At 39.7% G+C, this 12,241-nt stretch overlaps 1 protein-coding gene across 2 annotated transcripts in view; it reads right to left on the reverse strand.

Annotated features, from left to right (window-relative positions):
• Nucleotides 1–11,371, reverse strand: part of LRRCC1 (leucine rich repeat and coiled-coil centrosomal protein 1) — a 39,181-nt gene extending 27,810 nt beyond the window's left edge. Inside the window, exons 1-5 of one of the 2 annotated variants that reach the window (XM_043879525.1) lie at nt 11,187–11,371; nt 8,684–8,889; nt 8,364–8,429; nt 2,103–2,270; nt 1–176 (exon numbers count right to left, since the gene is read on the reverse strand). In XM_043879525.1, coding sequence (XP_043735460.1) covers nt 1–176; nt 2,103–2,270; nt 8,364–8,429; nt 8,684–8,889; nt 11,187–11,275 — 705 coding nt within the window. In that variant the 5' untranslated portion in view covers nt 11,276–11,371. The remainder of the gene's footprint in view (nt 177–2,102; nt 2,271–8,363; nt 8,430–8,683; nt 8,890–11,186) is intronic. The other variant, XM_043879526.1, reaches the window with a different exon arrangement.
• Between the last annotated feature and the right edge of the window lie 870 nt (nt 11,372–12,241).

The following is a 12,241-nucleotide window of genomic DNA, read 5'->3' on the forward strand; positions in this document are numbered from 1 at the left end:
CTCATCTTCACTTATGTTTAGGGGAGAATCAGAAGAAACTAAATTATCCAAAAGACCTTCAAAGCACTGTAGGTGTGATGAGTTTATTTCTGCCATGTTTATTGGCTCACCAAATATGTTCTTACAATCTAGGATTCTGAGCTGCGGCAAAGTCTGGAGCATAACTGCTCTGTATCCTTGGAAACAAATCATTCAAATGAAAACTCAAGCATAAAAAAAAGGTTAATTACGCCTAGAATAAAGTAAACTTATCAGCTACCACATATATCACCTGAATGATAAAATAAGTCCTGGAATGCAACTAATAAACTAACAAAAAACTACTCAATTCTTCTCCAGTGTGCAATCATTAAATACAGAACAAACAAAACTCTATGCCCAAATCCCTCCCAAACAATCCTCCTGATGAAATCAGAAAGTTAGTATCATTTCTGCATTGTTCATAAAACTGCCTTAAAGGTATAAATATGCATGAAACCAGTAGCAATGTACTCTAGACAGGAGGCCAAACATACCCCTTGCCTATCCGTAATACAACTAGTACAGATGTAAATCAGGATGATAAGAATAACAATCAGAGATCAAAATTTTGCTAGTGAGGCTATAAGTATTAACCAGCTTAAACATTTCTGCTTTCTTCTCTTACACTACATATAACTAGGATTAAAACAGGCAATCTACTGAGTATTTAAAAATATGATCATCTTCCTTAAGTACAACTAAATAGGAGAAATCTGGCAAATGAACATAAATTTGGTTTTTAGGCTAACAAAAATGCTTTAATTAATTTTGCTCAACTGCAAGTAAAGTGGTTGGATAAAACTCCAAAAGAAAGAAGTCTAGCAAATTAACATTAGAAATTTTAAGGAAAGAAAAGTAATTTCAGTAATAAATAACTCTGGGGAGTGAGCAACTGTGTTCAGAGAAATACCTCGTCTAGGAAAGAAAGTGAAAAACAAGGGTTCAAACTATTGGAACTAGAGGCTTTTGAGATGAGATTATTAGAAAAAATAAATCCAGCTTGTGGGTTAGTAAAGGAAAATAAATTGTCTTAGGGATAAGGTTTTCTTCTAAGAAAAGGGTTTCCCTCCCAAACAGAAATCTGTTCTGATTTTCAGGGAGATTCTATTATTCTGTGGGCTTAGGAAAACAGGTGATCTCAAACCTAACATATTCTTCTGAAAGTAAAACTATGAAAGCAGGTTTCCATTCTGGGAAAAGCCTTCTTATAACTGCATATTAATGAGACTAGAGCCTCTTCAGCCAACTTCTATCCAAAAAGATCTTAAGAATGTATGTTCATATTCTACATTTGAATCCTATTGTTAGGTTAAGCAATTTGAGATAAAATGAGTTCTAGAAATGGCAGTCTGGTCCACTTTATCTTCACAGATCTCAATGATTTTGAATAAGATCAAATGGCATTTCAGTAGCATCTTCTATACATCATATTAAGTTTAAGCTTTCTTCTTTAAAAAATCATTTACTTATTAATAATTTAAGACATTCACATGTTGTAAAATTCAGAAGACAGCAAAAAGTTTTTCTAACATTTCCTGATTTTCAGCTGCCCTTTTCACATTTCCTGATCCCTACCCACCAAATACTGAAGCTAATTATTATTATCAGTTTTTTTGTGAATCCTTCTAGCTATTTTATATGTATACTCAGCAAACACACAGTTATCCTTTGCACACAAATAGTAGCCTATTATACACACTGCTTTGCAACCTGCTTGCTTTTCTTTCTCTTAACAGTGGTATATCTTGGAGATAACTACTTATCAATAGCTATAGAAATTCTATATTCTTTTTTTGTATGGTTGCTTAGTATTATATGAATATATCATAAACACAATTTAATTTTGAAGCATCATTTATTAAATATAAAACTGTCTAAATACAATTACTTATCTGTTCAGTCTGTATCCCTCTTTTAACAGTAATTTAGTCTTAAAATAATTTATTTGTAATTATATTCTTCCAAAAATATTAAGCTGCAAAGTTTAAGACAAATTAAAGGAGGTCATAAACAGCAGTTGCAGAAAATAAAGAACCTTTTAATATCATTGTTATAAAAAGTATTAAGTGAATCATTCATACCTGGTAAATGACAGACAGGATTATCCTCTCCATTTTTTTCCAAAATAAGATTGGTCAAGAAGTGTAATCCTACTGTACACTGAAGTAGGTGATGGATGCTATCGATACAGTTACTATGCAGGTCAATATATCTAAGTTTATGTTTAATTCCATGAAGAGGCATCAAACCTGCAATATGAACAATGCTCTTGTGATGTCACAGCAGTCATTTTTCTAACAACTCATTAAAAATAACTTTCATATTCGTTCTGTTTCAAGAGGCAAAGGAGCTGCATTAATAAGACTCTGCTGCAAAGAGCTATCTAGTGAACAGGCTATCAGCAAAGTGAGCTGTTGTTTTGAAGAAACGAGGGTTTGGCATCTCTTGAGGCCAGAGCCTGGGGTACCTAGGCTCTGGTTCTCTTCCAACCAAAAAATGGGCCTCCCCAGGCCCATGCACTTTTATGAGAATAAGAATAAGGCAATGGCTTCCAAGTTCTCAACCAACACATCTTTTTAAATGATCAGACATAAGCTAATACTCCAATTTTATTGGGTTGAGTATAAAACAAACACCAACAGCATCCCTTTGATTTAGTTCTCACATAAGCTCATCTAGAGCAAGGTGACGTCATAAACCAGGTTCGCAGTAGAGGCTCCTGGTGCCGGCACAGCCCCTGGCCAGCCTGACTTCAGCCGCAGCTGCAGCACACAGGGGTCAGAGTTCTACTCAAAACGGAGTGCGCTGAGCACGGCTTAACCCGGAAGTGTGAGGCAGTGAAACACCTCCAGGAGCACCCCTCAACGAGAGGAGAATCACCTGCGGCGGCAGGCCCTAGCTTCCCTTCTTTTGGAAGGGCCATTCTTTCAAAAAGACCTCTCTACTCTGCTCCACTGAAGGTCTTAGTGTTCAAATTTTGCCTGGCTTAGTACTCTCCATTCATAATGACACAAACTTCTAGTTGTTTGAAAACATTAACACAAATAGGAAGAAAAAATATAAAAATTAATATAAAAACTGCCCTAACATGATAATAAAAGGATAAGTACACAATATAGTACTGTGCTTAACTGCTCAGTCATGTCCAACTCTTTGTGACTCCAGGGACTGTAGCCCGCCAGGCCCCTCTGTCCATGGGATTCTCCAGGCAAGAATCCTGGAGTGGGCTGCCATGCCCTCCTCCAGGGGATCGTCCCGGCCCAGGGATCGAACCCAGATCTCCTGCATTGCAGGGGATTCTGGAAGCCCATTACAGTAGTATACTAACACTATTGATAATAATGTAAGAGGACTCACCTTTCTTTTCTTCCATTTCTTCAACCTGACTGGAATACTCTTTTCTCCTCAATGATCTTTGTTTCTTGCTAACTTCTACTTATCTTTTTTACAGAGCTGCCTCTTTTATTTTCTTCATAGGCTTTATCACTAACTTCTGTTCATCTGTCACACCCTCAGAAGTCTTCTTTGACCACTCACTACAAGATCAGATTTCCTGTCATGTATTCTCATGTGTACTCAACATTTCTTCTTAATTTACCATCACATTTCCGAGTTCCAGTTCCCTGTTACCTATTCTTTCTCTTAAGTTGCAACTTCACATCCTGTTTATGTTTCAATTTTAAAGTGCCCCTAGGGGCTCATTTCTGGTCCTCCTTCTCTAGCCACAGACTCTCAGTATCTCCCAGAGTCATGACAACGAAGACCACTGAAGTGCCGAATCTACAACACCCACCGTGATGCCTTACCCCCAAACCGCAGATCACACACACACACACACCCCCGATGAGGTTCTCAAATTTAAGACAGAATCCTTAACTCTTACCCCTGCACACATGTTTGTGTGCACACACACACATACACACATATATATACCTCATGAGCGTCTCAAATTTGAGAATCCACAATTCTTATCCCTGCTCCAATCTTTGCCATGTCAGGAAATAGCACCATCTTCCACTCATCATTACAAAGAAAACTCTTAAAATACCTTTTGATTCCTTTTCCCTTCACTTCCTCATCTTAATCTATCAACAAATTCTATGAACTTCACATGCAAAACCTATTATTTACTTCTCTATACTATTTCCATACTAGTCCAAGGTCCCGTCATCTCACACCCAGACCACTCAAAGAGCTTTCTAACTGGTCACTGGCCTTTCACTCCTGTCCTACTAAAGTTCATTCTTCTTCACCCACTCAGTAGCCAGAGTGATTCTTTAAGCAGATGGATTAAGCACTTACTGATTTAAAGCCTTTCAATGGCTTCCTATTGTTCTGAGAATAACATGTCAATTTCTCACCCGGCTTATGAAGCTGCATGTGATATGATTTCGCCTCTTTCCCAACTCTTTTCTTAGTACATTAATCCACCATTTGCTACGCTACACTGCAGCAGCCTTTTTCCTGTTCCTTATCCTGTCAAGCTTGATCACACCTTGGTGTCTCTGCATGTGCTTAATAATATAAACTGTCATTACCTACTGAAGTGCTTTTAAACATATCATTCGAAGAATTATCTATCAGAACTTATAGTTCTGCATATTATACTTTCCTTTGGACTGCAGACAGATAAAATTAGTCAATCCTATAGGAAACCAGCCTTTAACATTCATTGGATGAAACGATGTTGAAGCTGAAGCTCCAATACTATGGCCACCTGATGTGAAGAGCCAACTCAATAGTAAAGACCCTGATGCTGAGAAAGATTGAGGGCAGGAGGAGAAGGGGATGACAGAGAATGAGATGGTTGGATGGCATCACTGACTCGATGGACATGAGTTTGAGCAAGCTCTGGGAGATGATGAAGGACGGGGAAGCCTGGTGTGCTGCAGTCCATAGGGTCACAAAGAGTTGGATACAACTGAGCGACTGAACAACAACAAAATTATATATTTTCTGCATAGAAAATATATACATAGAATTTGATGTGCTTTAACAAACATATATGGTTATGTTACCTTACAATGGAGATGAACATTTTCATCACTCAAATCACTGTGTCCCTATGTAAATCAATCTTTTCTTGTCTTCAATACCTGGTAACTATCTCATTTCTGCCTCTGTCAGAATATCATACACATGCTGCTGCTAAGTCGCTTCGGTCGTGTCTGATTCTGTGCAATACCATAGATGGCAGTCCACCAGGCTCCGAGGTCCCTGGGATTCTCCAGGTAAGAACACTCGTGTGGGTTGCCATTTCCTTCACCAATGCATGAAAGTGAAAAGTGAAAGTGAAAGTGAAGTCGCTCAGTCGTGTCTGACTCTTCACCACCCCATGGACTACAGCCCACCAGGTTCCTCCGTCCATGGGATTTTCCAGGCAAGAGTACTGGAGTGGGGTGCCATCGCCTTCTCCCGATATCACACACATAGGATCATACAATATAATCTTCTGTGATTTGCTCCCTTCAATTAGCTTGAGTTCATTTCAGTCCCTCATTGTGTCCAACTCTTTGCAACCCCATGGACTGCAGCTTTCCTGTTCATCACCAACTCCAGGAGCTTACTCAAACTCATCGAGTTGGTGATGCCATCCAACCATCTCATCCTCTGTCATCCCCTTCTCCTGTCTTCAATCTTTCCCAGCATCAGGGTCTTTTCCAATGAGTCTGTTCTTTGCATCAGGTGGCCAAAGTATTGGAGTTTCAGCTTCAGCATCAATCCTTCCAATGAGTATTCAGGACTGACTTAAGATTGACTGGTTTGATATCCATGCTGTCCAAGGGATTCTCAAGAGTCTTCTCCAACAGCACAGATCAAAGGCATCAATTCTTTGGCACTCAGCTTTCTTTATGGTCTAACTCTCACATCCACACATGACTACTAGAAAAACCACAGCTTTGACTGGATGGAACTTTGTTGGCAAAGTAACATCTCTGCTTTCTAATATGCTGTCTAGGTTGATCATAGCTTTTCTTCCAAAGAGCATCTTTTAATTTCATGGCTGCAGTGATTCTGGAGCCCAAGAAAATAAAGTCCATCACTGTTTCCCCATCTATTTGCCATGAAATGATGGGACCAGATGCCATGATCTTCATTTTTTGAATGTTGAGTTTTAAGCCAATCCAAGTCTCCCTCACCGCAGGTGGATTCTTCTCCAGCTGAGTCACCACGGAAGCCCAAGAACACTAGAGTGGGTAGCGTACCCTGTCTCCAGGAGATCTTCCCGACCCAGGAATTGAACCGGGGTCTCCTGCATTGCAGGCGGATTCTTTACCAACTGAGCTACCAGGAAGTCCTCACTTAGCATAACTTACTTAGTATTTCTAGATTTACCTATGTTGCTGCATATATCAATAGTTCACTCTTTTTTTTTTGGGGGGGGGCTATACATGTGGGATTTTAGATCCCTCATCAGGGCTCCAACCCACACCCCCTGCACTGGAAACATGGAGTCTTAACCACTGGACTGCCAGGGAAGACCCAATAGTTCATTCCTTTTTATTGCCAAGTAATAATCCATCCTGTGGATGTAACACAATTTGTTTACCCATTTACCAGGTGATAGACATGTCGGTGTTTTCTAGTTTTGGAGATTATGAATAACCATATAAACATGATAATTTAAAATAGAAATATAATCATTTTACCATTCATATACAAGTCTTTGATTAGACATGTTTTCATTTCTGCTGAGTAAACACCTAGGAGTAGAAACGCATGATTATATGCTTACCTTCAAACTATTTTCTGAACTAGTTTTACCATTTTGAATTCTACTAGTAATGCATGCAAGCTTTAATCTATCTCACCGACATTTTGTATTGTTAAGTTTTTTAAACTATATCTAGTCTAGAGGTATAAAATGGATCTCACTGTGATTTTAATTTGTATTTCCTTAATTACTAAGGATGCAAAACTATTTTTTTGGTGCTTGTCATTTTGATATCCTCTGGAGAAGAGTCTGTTTAAATCTTTTGCTTATTTTTTTTAGGGGGCTGACATGATCTCATTTATTTATTTCCCCACTATAATGTAAGCCCTATGACAAGAAACTTAAATAAATATTTGTTGAGTAAAACTATCTTATCCAAGATTCACATTTTTAAGTTAAGGAAGCTGCATCCAAAGAACAATGTACTTTGCCCAATATCACACAGCAGAGACAGAGCTATGGTTAATACTCAATTCTAATACTTTCACATTTTGGGGGAAAAAATGTTTTTACAAATTAAAATATTTTTGCTGCTTTGCTTAAGGGTAGGGACTAGGTCACTGTATTTTATTTTTTGTGTACTAAATTCTTGGCATAGGATAGTATTTTCCTAGCAGGGGAGAAAAGCAAACAAATGAAATAAGACTGCTTCAAATACAGTATTGATAAGGATTATGAAGACAATTAGGGGCTTCCCAGATAGCTCTGTGGTAAAGAATCCACCTGCCAATACTTGAGATGCAAGAAACGGAGGTTTGATCCCTGGGTCAGGAAGATCCCCTGGAGGAGGGAATGGCAACCCACTCCAGTGTTCTTGCCTGGAGAGTCCCACCTACAGAGGAGGCTGGCGTGGACTGGGTTTGCAAAGAGCTGGATGAGACTGATTGACCAACAGACAAGCAGCAGCATGAAGATAATTACAGAATTTCCCTGGTTCTGACAGATTATTTTAAGAATCATCATAAAACTGTGCTCACTCTGTTAGTGTATCACTGTAAGTCATTTAAAAAAGATTAACAGTTTTTAGTGTTCTTAAGACATGGAAATGTCAAAAAGAAAAACCCCTTTGTTTGACAGTCAATTTGCTATAGCCTTTGGAATGCTACGCACCTATGTTACATTGAGCATGGTAGTGCTAGCCACATGTGGCTTTTTAAATTGAAATAAAAATTTAATTAAAATTAACTAAAATTACAAATTCAGTTCCTCAGTGTACTAGCCACATTTTGGGAACTCAAAGGCACACCTGTCTATTAGCTGCCATACCTGACAGCACACACACAGAGCGTTCTCATCACTGTGAAAAGTTCTATTGGAACTGTTCCTCTCTATATACTGGTAACAGATAACTCATCAATTCTTTAAGATTAAAAGTACATCCCTCCCAAAGTATGTCCTTTTAAACCAGATTTTTTTCTGTAACTCATTACTCTAGTTTTTATTCCTGGTTTTTTATTCATCTATAGCTTCAGCTCCAGCAAAAAAAATATGACTGAGAAACACTCTCTAGATGAGATTTTAAGTCAAAAATTATTTTATTATTCAGTTCTACAACATGCAGAGCTATATCACTCATTACATGTGGTCATTGTTCAGCCTTATAGAAAACAGAAACTCATCTACTTACCACTAAGATCATTTATGTGGTTGTAAGATAAATTCAGTCTAGTCAGATTACTCAGTGCTTCAAGACCTAAAATAAAGTCATTATAAGATTCAAATAATCAACTAATTAGGATTATATAATATTACAATACTATTTCAGATTGCTTTGAAGCAAATCTACAGTCTGATAACAATGAAATCAGTTTTACTGGTACTTTGCAAAATAATTTTTTAAAAAATTGGTAACGTTTTTAGAAAAAACTTTTTATATAATGACTTAAAAATTTATGAATATTTATCATCTTCCTTACACAAAGTAATACATGAAAAGCACTTACAAACCTTCTATTCTTGTGATCAAATTACAGGACAAATTTAAAGTGCATAGTTTTGTCAGAGTGTTTAGTCCTTCAATTTGACTTATTTGATTAGATGACAGATCTAGATGTTGTAAATTCCAAATGTGATCAATGGATGTGATCTTTGAGATGTTATTGCAATGCAGATTGATGGCATGAAGAGCTGAATCTAAAGATAACTCTGATATGCTACAAATGAAAATATATAATATTAAAAACAAGTAAAAAATGGACTTAAAACTCATGACTAAAAAACTAAAATTAACCAAAGAGCATGTAGATAATATGCAGGTACTCTATTCATTCTATAATAAAATTTTTCCTACTTATGGTAGCTTTGAAATGTCTCATAAGGTGCAATGTTTCCTACAACCAGCCAGTATTTGGTACTATTTATATAGATAAGTAACTCTATCAAGAAAGGAAAGGGATGCTGGGCATTTCTAGGTTTTATATGCAGTCATCAGTATAAAGCAAAAGCAATATTTATAAAAGTTCAAATCTGCACTTTTTTTGCTATGTTATTTGAGTAAATGAATTAGTCTCTCTAAACCTGTTTCCCCCTGCTCATTTAATCCTCACAACTCCAAGCAGTAGGTATTTAAGGATACAATTTATAGAAAGTAGGTAACTTGTCCAAGTTCTTGTGCAAATTACCTAATTGAGCCAGAATAAATATGGATCTGACACTTGAGTTTACAATCTTACTCTCATCACTGTCTGCAATGTCTGTTTAACCCAGAATGTAGCTGATTTCAAAATAAATCACTAGCTATAGCCATTCGTAGTGAAAAAGTCCCTGTCCTCCCTTGCTGAAATTTGGACCGCATCTCCTCTAGACAGAACTCATCTTTTCATTCTCTGAATTGCTGCCATTTTTAACTAGAGTCTCTTCTGAAGATAGGAGTTCCAGGAATATAAGCTACAGTGCACATAATTCAGAGATGCTGGAACTGGGACACACAAAATCAGGGGCATCTCTTCCATGTTTTGTAGAAGCCACAGTAAAGCTGGAGGAAATCTCACAGCGGGAAAATGAGTTAGCAGTCAAAGAGTAAAAACGGAAAACAAGGAATTCAGGTTTGCTTCCAAATTAGTATTAAGAATCTCAAATTTAAAATTGAAACACATAAAGTTTGAATACATTGTAAGATCAGTTTATGCTTTACTCTTCATACTGAAGCTCGTAAGAACCCCTGGCAGAAAAAGATTATGTGTTTCTAAATTTCATATAGCACTCTCTGAATGTGGCTATTTCTAATATTTTCCAATTATCTAGCTTCTGTCATTTACTGAGTATTCCCTGGTAGTTCAGACGGTAAAGAATCTGCCTGCAATGCAGGAGATTCAGGATGAGCTATTATTTAGTACCAGACCGGATGCTAGTAACACATGCTATTAATGACAGCCATTTATTTTCTGAAACATTGTTTCTGGAAGATAATTTGTGCAGATATCTTAGTATAGTTATCTGTCTTAAAAGCAGACCGTGAAATTAGACAGAAATGATTTTGAATTCAAACTTAGTCCACCAGCTGCATGAAGTTGGGAAAGTTATAAAGATCTTCTGAGTCTCAGGTATGTCCCCTGTAACATTACTACCTTGCACAATTCTGAGGATTGATGATAATACAGTCACACACATAGATGGCATTCAACGTGGCAGCTATTATTAAATATAAATAGTCCTTTGGAAAAAACACCTTCGTGAAATTTTCTGGCAAATTTTAGATCGAGATCCAGAACAAGCTATTTTAATTATCAGCAGGGTGCGCACAGAGCGCAGGCAACAAAGAAACCACGTTTGGGAAAGGCAAAGACAACCCACAGTGGCACAGAACTGCCTGCCTGGGGCTTTAGTGAGGCTAATTACAGGGTGTCAAATGGAGAAGGGGAGAGGGGTGAGAATGAAAAAAAGCACAGGGGCCAATTAGCAACGCAAACCAAGAGCCTACCATCGTGCACACGTCTGGGCTGCATGAAACAAGGAAACGGTAAACTAAATAGGGTTAGCATTTTCAAAAAGCGTGAACAATACACGTATCACAGCGCTCTGCAAAGGACAAATCAGAATGGGGGCAAAGAGAACCGAGGCAAAACCAATGAAGAGCAGCCAAGTCTTACTTCACAGCTGCCAGAGACACTCCGCTGCCACTTTCTGTCACAGGGAAGGGGCAGAGAGGAGAGAACCCGAGAGGACCAGAAAGACAGAGCGAGCAAACGAACAGCAGCGGTGAAGAAAGGACCCGCAAAGGCTGGCAGGGACGCGGGCAGTCCCGGGAGCGGAGGGCGGGCGGCCCGCTGGACACGAGCCTGGCCCCTCAGCAGAGCGGCTGTGGCGCGGAGCGGCGGGAGAAGCCAGACGCCTTCGGGCGCGGCCTCGGAGAAGCCCCTCCGCACCTCCGCTCTCCCCCGAGGCCGCCCGAGGCCCACGACCCCCGCCCGGGGCTGCGCGGGCCGCTCCCGGCGGCGGGAGCGCCCTTTACCTCCGCAGGCCTTTGTCCATGAAGCACAAATCCCCGCAGGTGCTGTCGCCGTCCTCATTCTCGACTTCCGCCTCCCCCGGCACCTCCATGGCACCGGCGAAGGGGAGCGGGGTCGTTACCGGCGCCCAGCGCAGGGCCGAGAGCCCGGAACACGCCTCCCGGGTTGGCGGAAGCCCGGCCCGAAGGGGCGGAGCGAAACCCCCCTCTCCAACCGACGGAGAGCCCTTTCCCGCCCGGACGGCGTCGTGAAGCCGGAAGCCGGAGATTCTCGCTAGAGGGCGTCCTTCCCTTTTACGACATCTATGGCGAACGCTTGGGACTTGCCGTAAAGCGAGACATCTCGCGGGCCGTTAGGTGTCTGGGGAAAGAATAGGTCTTTTCCGTGTGGCTTTTCTGTATGGTTTTTGCACTGTGGGCGATTGACTTCCTTTTTTTTTTTTTTTTTAATTTTTTTATTAGTTGGAGGCTAATTACTTCACAACATTTCAGTGGGTTTTGTCATACATTGATATGAATCAGCCATAGATTTACACTTATTCCCCATCCCGATCCCCCCTCCCACCTCCCTCTTCACCCGACTCCTCTGGGTCTTCCCAGTGCACCAGGCCCGAGCACTTGTCTCATGCATCCCACCTGGGCTGGTGATCTGTTTCACCATAGATAGTATACATGCTGTTCTTTTCAAACATCCCACCCTCACATTCTCCCACAGAGTTCAAAAGTCTGTTCTGTATTTCTGTGTCTCTTTTTCTGTTTTGCATATAGGGTTATCATTACCATCTTTCTAAATTCCATATATATGTGTTAGTATGCTGTAATGTTCTTTATCTTTCTGGCTTACTTCACTCTGTATAATGGGCTCCAGTTTCATCCATCTCATTAGGACTGATTCAAATGAATTCTTTTTGACAGCTGAGTAATATTCCATGGTGTATATGTACCACAGCTTCCTTATCCATTCATCTGCTGATGGGCATCTAGGTTGCTTCCATGTCCTGGCTATTATAAACAGTGCTGCAATGAACATTGGGGTGCACGTGTCTCTTTCAGATCTG

The sequence above is a fragment of the Cervus elaphus genome, chromosome 21 (assembly GCF_910594005.1).
Source record: "Cervus elaphus chromosome 21, mCerEla1.1, whole genome shotgun sequence".
NCBI classification, from domain to species: Eukaryota; Metazoa; Chordata; class Mammalia; order Artiodactyla; family Cervidae; genus Cervus; species Cervus elaphus.